At 44.7% G+C, this 23,734-nt stretch overlaps 1 protein-coding gene across 12 annotated transcripts in view; it reads left to right on the top strand.

Annotated features, from left to right (window-relative positions):
• Positions 1 to 23,734, top strand: part of RYR3 (ryanodine receptor 3) — a 582,715-nt gene that overhangs the window by 340,614 nt on the left and 218,367 nt on the right. For 10 of the 12 annotated variants that reach the window (XR_016217200.1, XM_089309149.1, XM_070053265.2 and 7 more), the window contains 9 exons: positions 1,319 to 1,478; positions 2,925 to 3,072; positions 3,912 to 4,117; positions 4,604 to 4,778; positions 12,459 to 12,667; positions 14,609 to 14,784; positions 15,668 to 15,704; positions 17,532 to 17,695; positions 21,333 to 21,498. Coding sequence is in view for 11 of the 12 variants with exons in the window: in XM_089309149.1 (XP_089165275.1) it covers positions 1,319 to 1,478; positions 2,925 to 3,072; positions 3,912 to 4,117; positions 4,604 to 4,778; positions 12,459 to 12,667; positions 14,609 to 14,784; positions 15,668 to 15,704; positions 17,532 to 17,695; positions 21,333 to 21,498 (1,441 nt within the window). In the remaining variant the exon portion in view is untranslated. 12 annotated transcript variants of the gene reach the window in all.

Below are 23,734 nucleotides of genomic sequence, written 5' to 3'. Positions count from 1 at the left end.
CATTACCAAATTATAGACATTTCAGGTTAGATGTGACAGCTAACTGCTAAGGTCATTTCAAGCTCACAAAATCTAGTATCATGACTTTTTTCTTAAATTTGAAAAGTAAAGGTTTCACTTTCCAAGGCCTAGAAATCATTCTATCCTGATGAATTAAAAAACATTTGGCTCAAGGTCTTGTCCTCGCCAATCTGGTTTTAACTTTTATATATTTGAAATATATTTTATATATTTGCAGGTGTGTCTGGTAACATTACAGTATACTGAATGTGCCCATCACTTATAGAGCAGATATATTTTCTTAGGGGTAGGCATTTGACCCAGTGGTTAAGATGCTGTTTGAGATACCCAAAACCCATATTAAAGTTCTTGGCTTCAAGTCCTGGCTCTGCTTCCAATTCCAGCTTCCTGCTAATGCTCACCCTCGGAGATAGTAGTGATGGTTCATATAGTTTGGTGCCAGCCACCTAAATGGGAGACTTGGATGGACTTCTAGACTCTTGACTTCATCCTGACCTAGCCCTGGCTGTTGCATGCATTTGGAGAGTGAACCAGAAAATGACATATCCCTCCCTCCCTTGCTCTTTCCCCCTCCCCCTCCCTCCTCCCTTCTTCCCTGTCTCCCTCTCTCTCTCTCTCACTCTCCCTCCTTCCCTCCCTCCCTTCCTCTTTCAAATAAATATATATATATATATATTAAAGATTTCTTAGGAATAACAATAGCTTTACACTGACTGCATCTTCCTCCAACAGTCTCCTTTGAAACCCGTGACATATTTCCACAAAAAGAATTATAGATGAGAGGATTCATCTCTCAAACTGAGGGGCTGACATTTGTGGCACAGTGGGTTAAGCTGCTACTTGCAATGCCAGCATCCCTTAAGAGAGTGCCAGTTCAAGCACCAGGTGCTCCCCTTCCAATCCAACTCCTTGCTACTGTGCCTGGGAAGGCAGCGAAGGATGGCCCAAGTACTTGGGCCTCTGATACCCATATGGGAGACTCAGGTTGGAGTTCCTGGCTAAGGGCTTCAGCCTGACCCAGACCTGGCTATTGTAGCTACTTGGGGAGTGACCCAGCATAGGGAAGATCCATCTTTCCCTCTCCTCTCTCCCTCCCTCCCTGTCACTCTGCCATTCAAAGAAAGAAGGAAAAACATCTAAAAAAATAGAACTAAGCTATCCCTCAACCCCAGGGTAGGATCTGTAATTGTTTTCTCATGTACATAATATGCTTACTGTATACTCTGTCTAATATTTGGAATGGAGGAGTTAAACAGTACTGTTCAGTGTATGTGTGTGTTTTTACATTTACTTGTAGCTACATGATGTCCAATGGCTATAAGCCAGCCCCTTTGGATTTGTCTGATGTGAAGCTGTTACCTCCCCAAGAAATTTTAGTGGATAAACTTGCAGAAAATGCACACAATGTTTGGGCTAAAGATAGAATAAAACAAGGATGGACCTATGGCATTCAGCAGGTAAGAAGTGTTGGGACAGGCATGCTGGGACAGTGTGGGGATATGGTCATCCATCAGAATGCCATTGTGCTTTGGTGGGTGTGAAGTTGGAATGTAAAGGTTGCCCTTGCATGCTATGCCATATACCGCAGCAATATTCATTATTTATAGAATCGTGGACTGGATGGAATTTGTGATGGCCACATTGACATTGACTCTGGGCGTAATTCCAATTTTGCAGTAATAGATAGACTTACCTTTCCTTTTGTTAGGGACTCACTTATGATATGCATTGCCCTGCATATATTAGCCATTAGCCACATCTTATCTCATCCTATCCTGCTGCTTGTACTGTGGAGAGTTGAACTTTCATGCCATTCTCAATGTCGTAGGTCAACAGTATGAGAGGGTCTTCAAAAAGTTCATAGAAAAAAAAAAGTATAGATTTCCAAATTGCTTTGCACCAAAATAAACTTATCTTCACCTTCCACTTTTCTATGCACTTTGTGAAGTCCCTTGTACTTCCCAAGTAACTACCAGTGAGAGTGAAAAGGAGAGGAACTTAGCCCTGGAGGGGAGCACACCAGCCTGTCCTGCAGGTTGTGCCCCCTTACTTCAGTCCATTGGGCCACGGATTCCTGGGCAGAGATCTTGGATTTAGCAAAAGACAGCCTGGGTGCCAGCACACAAGAAGGAATTAGGCAGTCTGGTGCCAGCATTCAGCTCTAAACCATCCGACATACCTCTTCCTTTGAAACATTTTATTGTTATAGTAATGAGCATCAGGGAAGTTCAGGGGTGGTTGTGGTCTTATGAACTAATTCATACCTTATCTTCCAAACCCACACATATTGAGAGCCAAAATGCAGCTGTGGAAACCATGTCAGGGTGGTGGAGTGATGAAGTTCAAAACAGCGTGTTATACATATTGATTTGCATCTTATCACTGCAATTGTCCTTCCTGGTGTCTTGGTCACTCCTAAGGAAACAAGAAGGGCCCTACTCACACAGAAAGACTTGTGCCTTCTGCAATGAAATGGACCGGCTGTGGCTCTGCCCACCTTTTCTGGTGTTTCTGTGTGAAGAGTTTTAAAAGGCTGTTGTGAGCAGACTATCACAGTTTAAATCATAGCTTCATCTTCCATATGGGAATAGTTAAGCAAATCCCATCTTGCCTTGGGAATGGAGGTTTCTAGCCAATTTTGTGACACTTAATTTTATTCTCAGGCTGGCATTATTAAAATGTGTTTTTTAATGATAGCTTTGAGCATTAGTAAAATTTTTCCATTCTCATTTAATCCTAAAGAGAATTGGCAAATATGTACATTGCTGAATACCAAGGCACTGGGGGAAGAGCTGATAGAGTGGCATGAGCCAGCCAGAAAGCCAGGAATATGGGAGTGGGGTGAGCTATTTGTAAAGCTGAAATGTGTTCTCTCCATATCTCTTTTCTCTGGCTTCACATAGGATTTGAAGAACAAAAGAAATCCCCGTCTGGTGCCATATGCATTACTGGATGAGCGAACTAAGAAGTCAAACAGGGACAGTCTGCGTGAAGCTGTTCGGACGTTCGTTGGTTATGGGTATAACATTGAGCCATCAGACCAAGAACTAGGTAATGAATTGAGGTTGTTCATTCCCACCCTGGTTACTCAACGAGTCCTCTTCTGGAAACATGCTGACTTTACATAGGTCTAGCTGGTGTTGTTATGAGTGGTATTTCTTATAAATGGTGTGTATTAAAAAAAAGAGGGAAAGACAGATACAAAGCATCATCCTGGTGGTTTCTCTTATGAGCACTTCTATGACCCAGTCCCACAGGGAATACATGTTCCAGGGTAGCTTTTAAGGATACCTGGTCAAAAACTGAGTCTTTTAAAATTTTCTAAACATTGTGAATATCAGCTTACTTTGGGGTCAGGTAATCATATCTCCAATTTAAATTCTAGTGTTAATTAAAATGACTGAATTGGAGCAGATGAACATGTCATTGTCATCCCCCACCCCAGGGAGCGCCATAGGGACAGGATTATAAGGAATTAAGGGGAGGGCTTGGGAGTCAAACCTGGGTTCGAACCTTTGCTCCTTGGTTTATTGGCCTGATTAAGTGGTTTTACCTCTCTGAACCTTAATTTTTTTTTCATCCCTAAAATGATGATGCTATGACTGACCTCACAGGATTATTGTGAGGAAAAACTGAGATATGGTCTCTAAGGGTACAAAGTAATCCCTTAGTGAATATAGATTGTGTTGTTATTATGGTTTTGATGATGATAATAATGATTGTTATACGATGAGCAGAATGCCCTAAATAGTGGGAGATATGTGGCCAGTCCTAGTTACTGTCACCAGATTCTTTTGAGGAATTCTACCTAATTATTAAAAGTTTGTGTTCTCTCTTCCCCCTTCCTACCCCTTCCCTGACTCCCTCTACTCCCCTCCTTTTCACGATAGCTGACCCAGCTGTGGAGAAAGTCAGCATAGACAAGATCCGATTTTTCCGGGTAGAGCGGTCTTACGCAGTGAGATCTGGAAAGTGGTATTTTGAGTTTGAGGTGGTGACTGGAGGAGACATGCGGGTCGGCTGGGCCAGGCCAGGCTGTCGGCCTGACATTGAGCTGGGGGCCGATGACCAAGCCTTTGTGTTTGAAGGCAGCAGGGTGAGTTTCTCCTGGAAGCTGGAATTACTGAGGCTCATGACTGGACACCATTATGCTAATGAGAACATTGAATGGCCATCACCTAAGCATTGATTGTTTCCTTGCTCTTTGGTGAAGGGGAAGGGTTTCTGCCCTCAACTCCCTATCAGTTCTTGAACCCAAGCTCATTAACTATACTCTAGAGGCACCTCACAGCCATGTGTTGGGAATCTCCCCAGTATGTCCTAGCGAGCATCCTGCTTATTGTCTTAGCTGATCAGGAATCAGGAGACTGAGGCTACCTTTTCTGATGAGCCTTGTGTTTCAGTCATCTATGAAATAGACACTCCCTACCCCCACCCTGTGAGTTTCTCTTAGAGAAGTGAGTATCCCATAGAAATCATGTACCACTACCTGTTAGGAGATACTGTTGATGTGTTTATTTCTCCAGCTATGGGAGGCTTCTAGGACGTCCATTTCTCTAAGCCCCAGGCTCTTGTTTTCTAGGGCCAGCGTTGGCACCAAGGTAGTGGGTATTTTGGGCGTACCTGGCAGCCAGGAGATGTGGTCGGATGTATGATTAACCTGGATGATGCCTCAATGATTTTCACGCTGAATGGGGAGCTGCTGATCACCAATAAAGGCTCTGAACTTGCCTTTGCTGACTACGAGATTGAAAATGGTAAATCTACCACCTTCTACCCATTCCAACTCCACGAATTTGAAGGAAAAGTGTAGGGACAGCTGGGGGGTGCTGTTCTACCTCCTTATTGAGGAAATACTGCCCTTTGCATATTTGAAACCCTATTGCTTAAATCTCTCATTTATGCTCTCATTTTTGAAGAATGAGTAGTATCTGTAGGTGTGTTCAGCATAAATAAATGTCTGAGTTTCCAGATAGATTGACCAAGAAGCTGTCTTTTAATTGACTGTGCTGTATCCTTGCAGTGTAAGACTTCCCAGTGTTACAAAGGCAATACCAATTGTATGTGAACTAATGCCCTTGATGGGAGAGAGGACTCAGTGAATTAAAGAATTATTATTTTATGTTGGTTGGAATTGTCAGTCTGCATGTTTGTGTAATTGAACTTGATGCTTTGATGAGAACCGCTGAAACACCAAAGTTAGACTGAGCTGTTGCCTTGAATGAAATATAATTCATTTTGAAATTGGAACATGCTGTGAAACCCAAGCACAGTTACACTCACTAATGCCTATGAATAGACTACAGTCAGGGCAGTGCTTCGAGCTACACAAAGGAGCAGTTGGGGATGATTATTTCTTGTGTGCGTAACACAGTTACATACACAAGATTGGCAGCATATGGGGGAAGGAGCACCAGACTGCGAGTCAGTGGACTCGCTCCTCACCAGCTCTGTCTGTGGCTCTGGCAGTTTCTGCTTGGTCTGTCTGGGCTTCCATTTCTTGATCCCTTACAGAAAATAAGAGGATCTATGAAATAGGTTCCAGCAGTCTCCCTAGATATCAAATCCTGTGACAGTGACTGAATAGCCTGTTGTGTGCACACCCCTCTGCTTGGTGCTGAGACATTCTTTTCTTGCTCATTACAGGTGAGGAGAGTGCTGCTCTGTCAGGAGACCTGGGCTCTTGCTGTCACCCTGCCCTTGCCACTGCCCATCTGTAACATCTTGGTTGACCTTACCTAACCTCTTTGGGCCTTGTTTCCCCCTCTGCTCATACTTAAGGCCCCTTGTAGCTCTACATGTCTATAGCTTGAAAGAAAGTAAGAGTTCCTGCCTAGACAACTCAAAAGATATAACTGAAAAAACACGAGAGCACAAGTACATCAAACCATATGCTTGTATGTTTAATATAATTGCTCTTTGTGTGCAGATTGTTTTTAGCTTTACAAATGATTTTAATGTTTTTTACCACTGCCTGTTATCTGCAATGGGCATATCCAGATGTACCTTTAAAGATTTTTCTAAGAACCAATTATTTGAGGAATTAGGTTGCAAGTCAATGTGTTTTCCTGGAAAGATAGGATGGCTTAAGCCAGATGGGGTCATATTTTAGAGTCTTCTGAAGACATTCCAAATTGAAGTCTTAAAGAAGGAATCCTATTCTTGGAGACAAGTGGGAAGGATGTTGCTAGCAAAAGGAATGTCCTGTGTTCTGGGTCAGAGGTGGGAAGAGGGAGGGCTGCAGGTGGGTATCAAAGCAGTGTAAAAGAACTTCAGCAGATTCCTAAGTGTCCACAACATCCGCTGCTCTCTTTTTGAGGCCAGGGAGAAAACAAAGAGCTACAATATTCAGGTTCATCCACAAGGAAGGTAGCTCCCTGGGGTAGAAAGAGCCCAAAGACTCAGGACCTCTTCCTTTCTCGACTTGAAAAGAGCTACTTAGCTGTTAGTCTTTTGCCCAGCAGTAAGGAAGAAATAAGAATCTTGTATGTTTTGCAGAGTTATGAGACCTTTTTAAAGTCCAAAGGCTGGATATTCAGTCCGGTCCACTTGTAAGAAGTGCAGAATCTTAGCTCCTGGCAGCCCAGCATTAGAAACTGCTTTCTGGCTGGCGCCATGGCTCACTTGGCTAATCCTTCACCTGTGGCACTGGCACCCCGGGTTCTAGTCCTGGTTGGGGCACTGGATTCTGTCCCAGTTGCCCCTCTTCCAGTCCAGCTCTCTGTTGTGTCCTGGGAGTGCAGTGGAGGATGGTCCAATGCTTGGGCCCTGTACCCACATGGGACCAGGAGGAAGCACCTGGCTCCTGGCTTCAGATGGGCCCAGAGCGCCGGCCACAGTGCACCAGCCGTGGCGGCCATTTGGGGGGTGAACCAATGAAAAAAGGAAGACCTTTCTCTCTGTCTCTCTGTCTCTCTCTCTCTCTCTCTCACACACACACACACACACACACACACACACACAGTCTAACTCTGCCTGTCAAAAAACAAAAAGAAAAGAAACTGCTTTCTGAGAAGAAATGCCAAGGCTTCTTGTGTATATTAGAGTGTGAGAAACAAGGTCTCAAGCACACACCAGTGCAAGTAGTGACAGAGTTGACAGTAATGAGCTCATTTTCTAGTTGCAAACTAAAGAAGGTAAGACTATGAAAAGATGATTAATTATGACAAGCAGTCAGTTATAAATGGCAAGTGCCCAAACAGAATGAAAAGTCTGTAAGAATGGGATTCTAATTGTGTGTTAAATAAAGAATATGAGATGCCCGTCTCCAAAGAGAAAGGTATTCCTGTTATGAGATGGAACCAGAGTAGTGGGGTAGCAAAAGCACATGTCAGGAAAGGATAGAGTTTGAACGATTTGTACATGGCATTCGTGGATGATGAAGCTGGAAATGTAGACAGGATACAGATTACAGGCTCAAATACCAAGCTTTGGCCTTCTCATTTAAGCAACTATTACTTGACCTGGGCCAGGAAGCCTTGGCCTTAACCCCCTAGGAAACGAGGGCAGGGGATATTATAGGATCTGAGCAGAATACTGAGAGAGATGTCTTAGGATAACCTTGCTTTGAGAGATCATTTATGTTGTAATGCCAGAGATGCCTCATAGGCCTTTTGTGTAGAGTCATGATTTCACTTTCAGAAATATAAACGTCTGTTGTTAGGACACTGACTTACAATAGAAATGCACTGTGCTATATTAACCTGCTGCTTTATCACGCTTTTATAACGCAGAGACGGGATCATTGGAAAGCTCTTTCAGTTCTGGGATAGCTCAGGGTTAGCTACTCTGACAGCAATGGTCCAGGGGCCTGGAATAACCTTACAGTGCCTCCCTGCTCTCTACCTAAGATGCAAAGCGGCGGCAGTTCTCACCTTGAGTTATTAGGAAAAACCACCTGTTTTATGCATCATAGTCTCCCCCTCCTCCTCCTAAAGCAAACAGCCTGTGTGCTTGTGTTTTCCTTGTTACCAGTAGCTCAGCCTTGATTCAGGCCTTTTGCCCAGTGGGAGTTGTGATGTGTGGAGTCTTCAACACTTGCCTTCCCTGGTCCCTGTCCTTTGCCCTCACAGCTCAGGAGTCTTCAAGGTGAAACTTTTGCCATTGGCTGTCTCTTTTCCTCCACTCAAAGCACAGAAAAACGAAGTGCTGACAATCCTGCCAGACTTCAGAGTGTGATCTGTGATAAAGCCTTTGGGTGGTGTCTGTGCTGCCTCTCTGCCAGGCGCTCCTGTTCGCATCAGTCTGCCTCTGCCATAGCGCCCATAGCTCTGGTGTCTGCAGGGTCAGCATCCAAACCTACTCCTGTGCATCAGCCTGTTTAGGTTTTACAAGTCTGATGGCAGCCCTTTAGGAAGAAGAGAGTAAAACTCATTTACAGGACCCAGCACTGCCATCTACACACACACGTGCACACACACTGGTGCCAGTGGGCCCTGTTGCATGCTCTCCAGCTGGGTGCTGGGCTCTGCGGCTGTGCCAGCAGAGCATGGCCTCTCTTCTCCCGGGTTCCTCCAAGGTTTGTGACCACCTCAGCATTGGCCCTGAGCTCCATCTTCTTGAGGCTCAGCAGGGAATGGAGAGGAATGCTGGCTGAGACCAGAAGCAGCCCAGGAGTGATCTGGGCAGTCATGCGCTCTCCCCTTCTCCACGCTCTCAGGTTTTCCCTTCCTCATAGTGACTGTCGTTCATGCCTTTCTTCAGCTTTAAGTGGATTGGGAATGGGTCTATTGTTTGGGTTTTCTAGAGAACTGGTTTCTTCCCAGGCTCCTGAGTTATAAAAAGATGACCTCTCTGCTCTCCCACTTCCTAATCACAAAACCAGTACAAGGCCTTATCCATGCCCATTTTATCAGAGCCTGTAGTCCTTCAAAAAATTTAAATGCACTTGTATCATATTCCTTTCCTAGGATAAGAACTTTGTACATTTCTTGGCTCAAGATAATGCCATTTGCAAGTTTTGTCCCCAAACCTCTTTAAAGGTGTCAGTATAATTGATAGGTGCATGTAAGGAGGGGGTATTCTTCCCCTTTTATTTTTTCTTTCTGCTTCCTTCTCCAGTTTTATCTGAGGCTATTAATTGGGTTGTGTTCCAAGTACAAATCCTGGTTCACAATCATGAGTCCTCATAGTAATGCCACACGACCTTGCCAAGTGGGTCCTTTTAACCAGATGGACAACAGAGAACCACATAGCCCCCGGAGTGCTTTGTGGTCACGGATCTCCAGCTACCTGATCTAAAGTGCCACTGGTTGTGAGCCTTAAGAAAATTATTTGAAAAGCAAGGGAAGAGTTAGTCGCACAGCAGAGAGGCAGCACAGAATTGGAAGAGAGGCACCCGGCCTAGGTCCCCACTGCTTGTTCTGCCCCTGCTTGTCCAGCTTTGTTCGCATGCTGGCGCTGCAGTTCACAGGTGACAGATGTTGAGTGAGTTATTTCACTTCCAAGTCTGTTTCCTTGCCTGTAAAATGGGCACAATAAAGAGATAAATCTGCCTAACATTTAGAAAGTATTAGAAAAGTTTTAGCTTTTGTGGTTTATCATGTCTTTGCTCTTCACTCTTTATCTGTCTCTATCATGTGGAGTTGTAAAGTCACCTGAAATGTAGACACCTCAAGTAAAAAAGTGTTAGAAATGAAAGTGATCACAAGCCTGGCCATAAGCCCTTAGGCAGGGGGGAACTGATTAAGTGCATCCAGTTACCAAGTCCTCTTCCCAGTACAAAGTGCTGGTGCTTCTGGGGATTCCAGTTTCCTCTCTGTCCTCTCCGGGCTTTCTCTTTGCTGACTTCTTCCTTGGCTCTGCCTTCCCTTCTGCTGCTTCACAGTGGGCCTGCTTTCCCCACTTGGCCCCCAGGAGGTCCTGGTTGCCTCCGCCGTTCCTGCCTGGTGGCTTTTGTTGCCCTGCATTGAGCTCTCCCCTCCCTGGAGAGGGCTCCGCGCCCCACAGGGACAGCACTTAACTCTGCAACGAGTGTGCTTCTGTGCCTTGGGATGTAACCTCTGTTTAAATCTGGGCCACCCATCCCTGTAACATTCTGCACACTGACTGGCAGCTCGCCTGTGACTCACAGGCTGTTGTTTCTCATCCCATGTTGTCACTCGCCCTTCTCGTGACCTTGGGCAAGTCTGTTAGCTCCTCACGCTTTCATTTTTATCTTCTGCAAAGTGCTGCTGCCTCTGGGATGTTTACAAATCCTGAGGAGACCAAGTTCCTTAGTCAAAAACAAAAGTGGGCTTCGTGGCTGTCTTCCTTTCCCCGTAATGTTAGTAGTGAATCTTTCACCAGGAAGTTACCCATGGAGTCCCAAGGCCAAGTCTCCTTGTTGCTGCTTCCCCACTAGTGCCCACTGAGGTTCTTGGGGAAGAAAGAAGAGAGGTTTTCTTGGCCTGCTGTTCTCTGCACACCACAAGGCTCTAGAAGGCTTCACAGTCATGGCGCTCAGATAAAATGACTACAGCATTTTCTGGCTTGAGTTACCCCCTTCCCGGAATAAGTAAAATAGTGTTTTGGGGGTCCAGAGAGCTTGCTTCAAAATCACTCATCCTTCTGCATTCCTTGTTCCCATTCCCATAAGCTCCTTGAGACTGGGATTGCTGCTTCTCCTTTCTCCGCGTGTTGTTATGGTGTCATGCAGAGCTGCTGTCACAAACAGAACCCAAGAAATTTTACCAACAAACAATCCTTATCCTGCACAGTAGTGAGATTTCTGAAGATTGCATATTTGTAAAAACTCATGTCTATAAAACTGAATTGGTTTCACTCATCACAATCCCTAGTACACAAGTGCTAGCTGTGCTCCCAATGTTGTATGAGTGGGGGCTTGATTGACAGGTCCACCCACTGTCCTGGGGGCCAGGGCTGATCTAGTCTCAGGCCTAAGTGTCCCTGAGAGGAGGTTCCTGATACGTCACTGTCACTCTGCTGGGATTATACTGAAGTTCTTACTTAGAAATGGTATTGAACACATCAGCATCCCAAGTCATAGGCTTTGAAACCCTTTTGAAAACAAGTATTGTAGTCTCCCCCCCACTTACACATACACGCACACCCAGCCATAAAGCAAAATGCCCTATAGGCTTATGTACTTCTGCTCATACATCATCCCATATACCTACCTATTTGGGGGGAGGGGTGTTCATGGTAAACTCTGCTCATTCTTCAGACCTGGGGGACACTGACTTTTCACTTGTATCTGCATGCCCTATGTACAGAGAAGCTTCATGACTTGGATAACAATATAGAAGCGCTTGGCCTGGGAAGTGGGTGTTTTGGCCCTGGTGTCTAGGAAGGAAAGTACTTACGTGTTAAATGTAAATGCTTCCCTGACTGGCCTGCACACTGCATTGCCCCTGGACTCAACACATCTATCCTAGGAGTGATGCCAGTTTTATTTTTGGTGGGCAGGGGGCAGCACCAGCCCCTGCTTCAGCCGGCAATCTCCCAGCTGTTCCTTCCCTGCCCACCACTCTACAGGCTCAGCTGTCCTCCGGCCGCTGCCTCCCACATCCTCCCGAATCCAACATAATTAGCGCTTTCCCTGCTTGGCTGATTTGTTGGTCCACAATTATGATTTATAAATAGACCACAAACAAATGCCAGACAGTTTGAACCTCTGCTTTGGTATATTCTGAATGGTAATTTTTTCATATGATCAGGATACAGAGGGGAGCCCACACAGATGACTGCTGCAGGAAGGGATGCATTTGCTCAGGCTCAAAGTTCTCAGCTTTCTCTGTGAGTGAAGGGGGAACACAGTCGGATGAGAGGACTGGAGTTTGTGATTGAGCAGAATTGTAGTGCTAGCATTTAAGACTTCTTGGAGCCATACTCTTAGAACGTGAAGCACCATTGGTCCTATCATTCATTGGTAAGGGTATGGAGACCTAGAAATATTAGACAATTTATAGTCATCCTTTTTAAAAAAAATAATGTATATGTTTAAGTCATATAGCATGTCATGGGATGCATATAAATATCAAAAAGGCTAATATAGTGAGGTTGATTAACATATCCATTATCTTCGTTGTCACCTATTTTGGGAGATTTGTTTTCATGATACAACCTGCTCATTCTGTAGGTTTATTATGCTGATTTGGGTTTGGATAGTATTTTAGTTAAGATCCATTTTAACTAAAGCTAGGCAAGGAATTTCCCTTTTTCTCTTCCTGATTTTACTTTTCAAGTTTATTTACATCTCTTAGTGGGTGATTCCTTTTCCCAAGTAATTTTGAAATGAGCTCACTTTTCCTTCCCATAGAATATTGGTGGTGATGGCCTCCTGTGATTGATTTTGTGTGCCAGGAAGGGAGACAAAAAGGGTGCATCCCCTTTGTCCTCTGCTGACCCAAAGCTCTTAAGGAAACTAAGGTTTGGCTTCCAGGTTCCCGGGATGGCACCTGTGGGCTGAAGCAGGCCTCTCTGTAACTGTTCTTCAGGCTTTGTGCCCATCTGCTCCCTGGGGCTATCTCAAATCGGCCGCATGAATCTCGGGACAGACGCCAGTACCTTCAAGTTTTATACCATGTGTGGTCTCCAAGAGGGCTTTGAGCCCTTCGCCGTCAACATGAACCGAGATGTTGCAATGTGGTTCAGCAAGCGCCTCCCAACGTTTGTCAATGTGCCAAAGGATCATCCACACATCGAGGTAACGTTACACAGTGTGGGAGGCCCTTGTAGTGCAGGTAGGCCAAGGCATTAAGCTCCCACTAATTCTCCTGTCAACAGGCAGCTGCCTACCTACGTTGCCCTGGCTGCCAAGCAGCCACCTCCCTGCTGCCTCCTGGTTATAGGCACTTGAACTGGGGCAGTTCAGTAGCATAATACAAGAGACAGCTTCACACATACAGCCTTGCACATCCACCTCTAACCACCGGGCCACTGGAGTTTCTCTAGACATTGCCGTGCTAGTATTGTCACAGTAATAGCCTTCAGAGAGACCTTTAACATTGTTTGCTTTAAAATATTAAGTGCTCTTACCCAGAGCATAAATGTTCTTAAATGCTTATAACTTGATGTCTTGTAGGCCCTCTTTAATTTCCTTGGTACTATTCCCAGTATTTCAAGTTGAGATGTGGCAGTTGACTATAACATTTTACCTTATGAGGGAGCTAGCGGGAGCTAGAAATTGGAAGGGTCTCATTCTACATTTTTCTCCCTTTGTTTCGCCCATGCCCACCATGTGTTTTCGTGGTGGCTCAGGGGAAAGCGTGCAGATGGAGAAGCAGGTAAATCAGCTCACTTGCGACATTAGCTGGAGTAGATTCAGTGGCTTGCTTGTACCTGCTGTATTTCTTGAACTCTCCCTCCAGTCTGCCTTCAAGAAGCATCGACTCTCAACCTCTCATTGCCACCACAGTCTTAAATTTTGATATTATTTATCTGATTCCTCTCTTACCATTCCTTTAGAAAGGTGGCCCTTGGGCCGGCGCCGCGGCTTACTAGGCTAATCCTCCGCCTTGCAGCACTGGCACACCGGGTTCTAGTCCAGGTCGGGGCACCGGATTCTGTCCCGGTTGCCCCTCTTCCAGGCCAGCTCTCTGCTGTGGCCCGGGAGTGCAGTGAAGGATGGCCCAAGTTCTTGGGCCCTGTACCCCATGGGAGACCAGGATAAGTACCTGGCTCCTGCCATCAGATCAGCGCGGTGCGCCGGCCGCAGTGCGCCAGCCACGGCGCGCGGGCCACGACGGCCATTGGAGGGTGAACCAACGGCAAAGGAAGACCTTTCTCTGTCTCTCTCTCTCACTGTCCACTCTGCCTGCCAAAAAAAAAAAAAAAAGAAAGAAAGAAAAGAAAAGAAAAAAGAAAAAGAAAAAAGAAAGGTGGCCCTTGGAATGTTGGATGGAATGAACTTTTTTGACAAACAGAATCTGGAGGCCTTCCACTAAGCACATACATGAATTATTAAGTACACTTCTAAAACTCCAAGAGTAGGGGAGAAGTTCAGGTTAAAAGTTATTATGAGTCTCAGTTGACTTCTGCCCCACCTATGTGGGCACAGACATTTGAAACTAGAATTTTGCTGTTTTCTTTCTTGCAATGCTTATGTCCCTGAACTAGGCATTTTCCCTGGATTGGGGGAAATGGATTGTGCCTGTGGCCAAGATGGGAACCAGGGTGGAGGTGTAAGGAGTACCCTCCTCTGGAGCTCAGCTTTCTTTCTTTGAGCTTTGGGCTCTCTGAGACCCTTTCTCATAGGTGTTCTTATGCCTGGTGACAAAGGAAATCTTTAGAAAGATTTTCTTCTTCAGCCACTTGCCCCTGACCCAAAAGGTCAGCCTTTGTGGACTCTGTATTCCATCACCACATTACCACCACTCTCTCTGGTCTACATTGTCCACCCTTGACCTTGGAGAGAAGCCACTGATGTGTCTCTTAATCTCTAATTTGTTTATCCAGGAGCAGATGTTATTTTCTATAGGACGGGGCCCAGGTAATGATGAGAGTCCTAGTGTGGTTATCACTGGTGACAACTTAGTTTTGTAGTTTGCAGAATACCTTGCCATGTGTTCCATGTGTGAGTAAAGGATGGTAAGGGTCGAGGTCGGGCCCTCCAGCATGTCAGGGTAAGGACTCATGGTGTTCCCAGGTCGTGAGGATTGATGGCACCATGGACAGCCCTCCATGCCTCAAGGTGACCCACAAGACGTTTGGCACACAGAACAGCAATGCCAACATGATCTACTGCCGGCTGAGCATGCCCGTCGAGTGCCATTCCTCCTTCAGCCATAGTCCCTGTCTGGACAGTGAGGCTTTCCAGAAAAGGTGAGGGCGAGGCCCCCAGCTCTCAGAGGTACTCATTGTTTCTGCTTGATTTTTACTCTACCTCAGCAAAAAGCTCAGCAAAATAGGGTTATCTCTGCTTTCAGTCAGGTAAAATGAGGGTGTGTGTGTGTGTGTGTGTGTGTGTGTGTTTGTACAATGCATAATTCAGGGACCCATCAAGCAGAACAGACCCACACCTGGTGGAAGATTCTGCTGTTCTTGAGATCTCTGGGCCCTTAGCTTCCTTGCTGCCCACGATCCTGTGTATTTTTATTTTTTTGTTGGGATTTTTGGTGTGTTTTGTTTTGTTTTGTTTTGAGTAAAAGGAATGTGAGTGCAAGAGAGGGTACAATTATTGTTGCTTTGGTGTGGAGGCAAATCCTGCCTCCTTTGCATAAATGTGGACATTGCCCAACCCTCCAGCTATGTGACTCATGAGAAATGTGACTTCCTCCTTCCTGATAAGGAACATATTCCTTGCTGCCTCTCTTTGCTTTGATGTCTATTTTTAATCATTGGTGTGCGTCTGCCATGTGCTGCTGTCTTGTCCAGGTCCCCTCCAGCATTTCGCTACCAACCAAGCTTTTAAGCAAGCACAACTCCTTGTGGAAACAAGATAACCCAAATATGGCATGATTTCGCCCATATAATTGCCATCTCCCCTCTTGTCTAGGCTGAGGGACAAGGATTGGAAGTCACAGCTCTGCCTGCTGGCAGCAGCTTACAAATGAACAAGTCCCAAGACCAGTTGCAGTCACTTGTGTGTAGGAAATAGCCAGTTTCCTAAACTTGCCTTGATTGTTAAAGGTAGATCAATTGCCTGTCAGAACTTGGGATGCACTATACAGCTGAATAAGTAAAACGTGCATTATCTTCCCCCCAGGAAACAGATGCAAGAAATACTCTCTCATACAACAACAGTAAGTAAATGTGCTCAATTATGGTTTTAATTATTTGCTTCTTTGTTGTGCCTGGTAATATGCCCCTTACAGCAAAGATCTGTCTAGAGATCCTCTTTAATTGTCAATTACTCTGTCTTTTAATAGCCATCTTGATGTTTGCAGAACATGTCTGTGGCATTTCTCAAATTGGGGAAAGACAAATAGTGAATAGTGCACAGCAGAAGCTCTACCTGGAGCTCCTAATTGGGCATCATTGTATTCTTGTTGTCCATTTGCCCCCAGGGACCCAACACTGCCTCTCCAAGTGAAATGAGCCTCAGTTGGAGGGGTCTGAATTAAATCTTTTTGTTTGTTCTTTTGTGTAAACATCCGTGAGTCAGCTCCCCCATGCCTCTGTGCAGTGCCAGGAGTAATGTTGAAAGCAATCAAATGAGACAGAGCAGGAAGCCGGCCAGGAGATGGAAGTTACTCTGGGCTCCTTTTATGTATCTGGACAGTTGTCAAATTCAGCATTTCTTAACTCCTTTCTTTCTTCAATGCCTGGCCAAAAAAAAAAAAAACCCACACATCTATAGAAGAAATGCATGTTCACGCTTTGTTCACGCTTATATGAAGTTCCTACAATCCAGTGTTTGTACGTTAATTATTAGCAAGAATAAGCTTCTCACTGTACCAATTGTATAGCTAGTGTGTACAGCACACTGGCACATTGCATCACTTCCCCATTTAATCTCCTTTTAATTAATATAAAAATTAGCAACCCCGTGAGTTGGATGATATTTTGCACAGAGGGGACAAATGACTGGTCCAGAGTCACATGATTGATAACTAGCAGCGCCCAAATTCAAGCCCAGGTTGTTTCACTGACCCTTTTTTTTTCTTTCAATTGAGAAAATTTGACAAACTACAAATAATGAGTTACTTCAGTAAGAATAAATATGCTTCATTTCATCTAAAAAATTAAATAGAGGTGAGCCTTCTGACACCGGTCAGGTCACCCAGCCAGAGTTGATGCCTGGTCCTGCCTGACTCATGCAGAGCCTAGGAGGCAGCAGGTGGTAATTCAAATGTTTGGGTCCCTGTTGCTTACATGGGAGATAGGAATTGAGTTTGTGCCTGGCTTAGGCCTGGCCTAGCCCCAGCCATGGCAGACATTTGGGGAGTGAACTAGTAGATGAGAACGCTCTCTGTGTTTGTCTCTTGAATAAATTAAAAACAAATAAAAAATGAAGTCACCATCTTCATTGCAATACCTATTCTTGGAACATGGTGATACACCTCACAAAATGTATGTCCCTGGCCAAGAACTGCTGTACTTCTCAACACCACCTCTGATTGGGCCACACAAAGCACCTTTGGCCAGGACATGGGCAGTTTGTTTTGCAGCCCTTTTTCAAGGCTCTCCAGAAAACACAAAGCCTTGGACTTCCCTGTAGGAGCAGGAGTGTTCTGAGCCATGGCTATTCTCTGTAGGCAAGGGCTGTGCCTGGCTCTCCTCTGAAGCCCAGGTCTGCTCAGCTGCCCAGGTAAAGGTAAGGGTTCTGTGTCGACTGTTCTGAGCAGCTAATACTGATGCCACCCACAGCGTTTTTGGACCTCGTCACCTTCACCTTCTGGGTGAAGCATGGCAGGTTAAGTGCTTGCTTCTCTAAGTGCTGAAGCAGAACAGAAGTGGGAAGATTAGGAGGCCAAAATATCCCTGTTGAGCCCTCCTTCCAAGTCTAGAGTAGAGTACACTGCTACAGCAGTATATGCTTTCTTAGAAAAAGGACCAAGCAGATTGCTGTGTCTTCCACCCATTGTGCCCCCATTCCCCTGCCCACCCGCTCTGTGGTCTCTCCACAGCAGTGCTTCTACTCCATCCGCATCTTCGCCGGACAGGACCCCTCCTGCGTCTGGGTTGGCTGGGTGACTCCGGACTATCACCTGTACAGTGAGAAGTTTGACCTGAATAAAAACTGTACAGTGACCGTCACCCTGGGGGACGAAAGAGGCCGGGTCCATGAAAGGTAAGAGGACTAAGAGGCAGGGTTGCCCAGGGGTTAGCCCACTCCTTCTCCCCAGCAATCTGTTCTCTTCCACTCCACCAGATACTCCAAGAGAAGGGAACATTGGAGCCTCTCTTAAAAGAGAAAACAAATAAAGGCTTAAAATCTGCAGGTAGCCGGGGGACTGGGGAGCACTGCGATGGTGAGAAGTGTTTATGAAAATGGAGTGCTATTTCCTCGTGTCTGTAAGCCATGGTCCGGGGTAAGAGACACAGACAACTGAGGTTGGAAGCCCCTCTTAGAGTTTTCCCCATGATTTCCAGGCAAGCTCCAATTACTACAACATAAGAAAGAGAAAGAGAAAATCCCTGAGTAGTTGATAGAAATCGCTTCAGAAGAAGTAAAAAGATGTATCACAGCAGCTGATGAACTTAGAACTCCTCATCCCAAGGGTTTGCCATGACTGAGAGCACAAATAGAAAAGACAGCAAATAATAATAACCGCTGAATAGAGCTTAGGGATCTTTAGGAACCTTATCTTAGGCACACTTGTACCCTCCCACCACTCCACTGGTACTGCTGATGGAGAATGGGTCCCTGCCCAGATGTGCCCGGTGGATGACTTAGGACACCACGCTTTGTGGTCTCCAAGTGTCCCAACTACATGAGGTATATATTGTCCTTACTCCATGCAGCCCTGTGTACAGATGTAGCAAGTTGCTTCGTGAGCTAGTCTCTTCTTCCTATAAAGTCAGTTACATTTTGCAATCACTGCTCTCTAGATTGTACCAGCTTATCAAGGACTAGGGCCCAGAGGTGAGTCACAACCACTGTGTTATAAGGGACCAGTGTGAGTAGGTTCTTAAGAGCACAGGGTCTGAGAGAAAACCCCATGGGTTTTAAACTTAACTCCCAGTGCTTACTACTAGGGGTGTGACCTTGGGCCAGTCAATTAGCCCTACTAGGCCTCAATTTCCTTCTCTATAAAAATGAGAATAGTAGTTCTAATCCCAGAGAATGTTGTGAAGGTCAAATGAGCAATACATAGAAAAAAGTGCTTCAACTCAAGCACTCAATAAATATTAACTATTATTACTGCCACCATTTAATGGCCATTATGTCACAAGAGCCAGAATAGATATTATAAACAGCATTTGGTTCAGATCAGAAAGAAAAGCATGCAAAAGCAGTTGACCAATCCAGCTTTATTCTTCAGCCAGAAAGGTGGGGGGAGGCAGAAATTCCACCTCATTTCAGTTTATGGCTCCCATTTTCCCAGCTCTGCCACACTAGAGAGATTAGTTAGTTCATCTGGGCCTCTGTGACCACATTGATTGTAAAAATTGGCTGGCATTTTAGCACCTACAGTAATACCCAGTATATGGTAGGCACTTGATAATTGTCTTACACAATAAGAAATAAATACAGGATTGGTTTTCAGATGTTTTAGGGAATTTTATTTTTATTTTTATTTTTTTAACTTTTATTTAATGAATATAAATTTCCAAAGTACAGCTTATGGATTACATTGGTTTCCCCTCCATAACGTCCCTCCCACCCACAACCCTCCCCTTTCCCACTCCCTCTCCCCTTCCATTCACCTCAAGATTCATTTTCGATTCTCTTTATATACAGAAGATCAGTTTGGCATACATTAAGTAAAGATTTCAACAGTGTGCTGCCACACAGAAACATAAAGTGAAAAATACTGTTTGAGTACTAGTTACAGCATTAAATCTCAATGTACAGCACACTAAGGACAGAGATCCTACATGAGGAGTAAGTGCACAGTGACTCCTGTTGTTGACTTAACAAATTGACACTCTTGTTTATGGCATCAGTAATCACCCTGGGCTCTTGTCATGAGCTGCCAAGGCTATGGAAGCCCCCTGAGTTCACTGACTCTGATCATATTTAGACAAGGCCATGGTCAAAGTGGAAGTTCTGTCCTCCCCTTCAGAGAAAGGTACCTCCTTCTTTGATGACCCATTCTGTCCACTGGGATCTCACTCGCAGAGATCTTTCATTTAGGTTTTTTTTTTTTTTCCCCCAGAGTGTCTTGGCTTTCCATGCCTGAAATACTCTCATGGGCATTTCAGCCGGATCCACATGCCTTAAGGGCTGATTCTGAGGCCAGAGTGCTGTCTAGGACATCTGCCATTCTATGGGTCTGCTGTGTATCTCACTTCCCATGTTGGATCGTTCTCTCCATTTTGATTCTATCAGCTAGTATTTGCAGACAGTATTCTTGTTTATGTGATCTGTTTTAGGGAATTTTTAATTTGGACCCTTTAAAATATACTGATAGTCTAGCACCTGAAACTCCCACAGCCTCACTACATTATTAATTGAATTCAATATTAGCCACCAAAGTATTTAATACTTAACCACTAAAAAGCAGGAATAACATGAAACCTTTATGGAAATCTAGCATTGACTATTACTGTTTGAAAGAAGCCATTTTCTCCATACCCTGCCCCAGAGGAGAGGAGATGAGTGTAAGCTTACAAAGGGAATTTCTGTTCACAGGGGAAAATTACTTAAAGTCAAAATGAACCTTGGAGACTCCTAGTTGAACTCTCGGCTTTCCAAAGGAGAGTCAGTTCAGGCAGGTAAAGCCGCCTTTGTTTGCACCTGGCCCACGAGCTTAATGCACTCTCTGGGCCAGCACCTGAGCACCACAAGAGGAAGCCAAGCTGGAACATCATGTTGACCTTAGAAAGTGTGGGAGGGCTGCTCTTGCATCACAGACCAGGTCCCTTTCTCACTTGACCTTCAGAAAATCACAGAATGCTACTGCAAGAGATTGAATCCCTCAGATAATTCACCAAGTTGGACCCAGGTGGAGACAGAATTGGCTGCCTCTTCTCCACAGGCCATTGTGAGAGGCTCTGGGAATCACCTCTGACACTGTACTTCTTCTCCAAAGCTTACTCAGGGTGTGAGATTCTACAGCTAGGGAATCAGGCTTTGAAGAGCCTTAAAGGGCTTTTGGCAATTATAGGTGAGTTTTCAGTGTAAGGACCTGTGGTGGAGTTCTGCATTCTGAGGATGTGTCGGTAGCTAGGGAGAAATCATCCAAATTAGTAGTAAGCTGACAGTGTGGGACTACAACTCCAGGGTGCTGGGAAGAACAGTGCAGTATAAATCAGGGAGGTGGGAGTGGGTGTCAAGACAAACTTTACTTACTTGGCAAGTCTTTCTAGCCTAAACCTGCCATCCTAAGGAATATGTGCCTGAGTTTTCAAATATTTTGTAGCCTTTTGTGGAATCTGGGGCTCTGAACCCAGATTTTTATTTCTGCCTCAAATGCCAAATCTCTGTGTAAGTTTGCCTAAAATGATCACCCTCATTGTGCATTGATTTCCCTTCTCTAACATGAGAATACTACCATCCACATTATCTGTTTCACAAAAGAAACTTGACTTTGAGTTAGGAAACAGTTATAAGAACAGTGTGCTCTTTAAAAGGAAGTAGCCTAACAGATGGCCAAATCCCTAAACTGAGGGGTTCATGCCTGGTTGAAGCTGAACAAATTCATTTAGGAAAATTACAGGCCGATCAGGAAGTTTCATGAGTATTTCATTCTTAAGTCTCGATTTACAAACTGCCTAGTCCAGATTCTGTGCCTTCTCCTCTCTCTCTCTCTGGCTTCCAGTGTTAAGCGCAGCAACTGCTACATGGTCTGGGGTGGGGACGTTGTGGCCAGTTCCCAAAGATCAAGTCGGAGCAACGTGGACCTGGAGATTGGCTGCCTCGTGGATCTTGCAATGGGCATGTTGTCCTTCTCAGCCAATGGGAAAGAACTTGGCACGTGCTACCAGGTAGGGGTAGGTTCTGGAGATGAGACAGTGATGTCCCTAGCCTGGTGTCCTTCTTCTACATATTCAGCATCTGTACCACAGTGTATGCACTTGGCAAGCAAACATGGTCCCTGAGCTACTTAGGACAACAGGAAAAGAACAAGGTGACTTCATTTTTTCATGTAAAAAAGAGAGGTTTTTTTTTTTTTCTGGGTGATCAGACATTCTGGTCATCTTTGTAGGGGATGAAAAGACTTAAATGGTTATTTATTCCATAATTTTTTTCCCAGAAACCTTTTATTTAAGGTGTACAAACTTCATGCATTTCATAAATACTACTTTAGAAACGTAGTGATTCTATAAATGTTTTTTGTTGCATAAATGTTATCTGCACTATGGAAGCTGCAGGGTATACGGCTTGGCAACGTCTGACCGATGGACTGTAAAAGGCCTACAAAATGATTTCGTCTGGCCTTGCCAAGGTGGGATTCAAAATTCAATACCTCTATAGCAGGTTGACTTTTAGGTTGATAATTTTTTGCAGTCCACAAATGGTGTCATAAATATCTGAATGGTCCATGGCAGAAATAATATTCCCCTCCCTTGTATGGGGCAGGCATTGTGATGCAGCTGGTTAGCCTTCACTTGGGATACCTTCATCCCATACTGGAGTGAGATTTCAGATCCTGGCTGCTCTGCTAATCCAGCCTTCTGCTAATGAGTCCTGTGAGACATTGGATGATGGCCCAGGTGCTTGGGCCCTGCCACCCACATGGGGCACCCAAATGGAGTTCTGGGCTTTTGACTTCAGCCTGGTCCAGCCCTGGCTGTTGCAGGTATTTGGGGAGTGAATCAGCAAATGGAAGTTATCTCTCTGTGTTGCTCTCCCCTTTAAGTAAATAAAATCAACATTTAGAAATACTTCTCACCTTAAGAAGCTTCTATGCTCAAAACATAAATCTATATAACTGATTAATTTGCCAGGGAGTATTTCCTTTACCATAAGGTTATTGCCATAAAGGTGCTTTAAAAATATATTTGTATAAATGAGGTGTTTCCCTATTTCATGGACTATGAAGTTCCATAGAATTACTCAGGAAAGTCATCAGTTCTACACAGGTAGGTTTACCTGTCATTAACCACAAGAAGCCTGCTATTTATTCTTGATGGCCAGGTAAGCTTGGGAAAATGTCATATATTACATCTTTCTTCTGAAGTTTTTATAAAGATGACTAAAATCTTTGAGAAACACCTTAGAAATACGCCTGTCTAACCAATTATTTGACCAAGAAAAAGGTTTTTAAAATTTAATGATGTCATATTCTGTGAACCTACAGTTCCACAGGGGTTTCCAAAGGAATGCTACATTAATGAGATAAACTTATGTATTGTACATTCTTGACACTCAGTGAAGAACAGAGTTACATGAATAGGTAGACAGAGGGCATTCCACAAGTTCAGAGAAAGTACTCACGTCCATTGAGCAGTCAGCAAAGTGTTCATCAAGGATGAATATTGATTTCTGAAGGAAAATAAAGGACTTTTTCTTAGTAGAGAAAGGAAAATTTCTGGGTTAAATGAATGACACAAGAGGCATTGTGGTAATAGGAAACCATAAGGTACTTTTGGAGGAAGAGTGGTTGGATGGCATGGGGCTTTTGTGGTTAGTAGGGAGAAACTCACTTGGGGAAGTAGGGAAGTATAGACAGGAAATGGGGAGCTGTTGAAGGTTTCTGAGCAGGCACTTGTCCCTAATTAGCCCCAGGTTACAGCTGATTAAAGGATATCATCCCTCTTGGCAACCAGTTTCTGGTCCATGGTTGGAGAGATGGGGTCAGGTGGTGAGCAGAGAAGCTAGCCCAAATCTGAAAGATTTATTGACCAAGAACAGGTGGAGCAGACCCTCCCTGGGGACCAGGAAGAGCCTACTGGCATATAGCCAGCTGCCTTGGGTGTCTAGTACCCATAGAGCCCTGTGACTGCCTCCTGGAAAAAGGTGGAGTCATCAGTTGCACTTGTAAAACATCGTTCAGGAGCCATGGCCCAGCCATTTCCAAAATGAGGCCTTGTGGAGTCGGACTTTGAGGCAGAAAGGAAAGTGTTCTAGCACTTTCTCGTGTTCCACCTCCTCCACGCGCCAAGTCCCCTGAGAAAATGTTTTATATACATTACTGCATCCTTCAGAATCCATTAGCTTTTTCCCATTAACTTTTGAAATGAGTTTGACTAAAGGGTCCTCCCTAAGCTGCAGAAAACT

This window comes from Oryctolagus cuniculus, chromosome 12 (genome assembly GCF_051225735.1).
Source record: "Oryctolagus cuniculus isolate XC-2025 breed Fujian yellow rabbit chromosome 12, ASM5122573v1, whole genome shotgun sequence".
NCBI classification, from domain to species: domain Eukaryota; kingdom Metazoa; phylum Chordata; class Mammalia; order Lagomorpha; family Leporidae; genus Oryctolagus; species Oryctolagus cuniculus.
The sequence above is the reverse complement of the archived record's forward strand: the minus strand, read 5'-3'. Positions and strand labels throughout refer to the sequence as shown.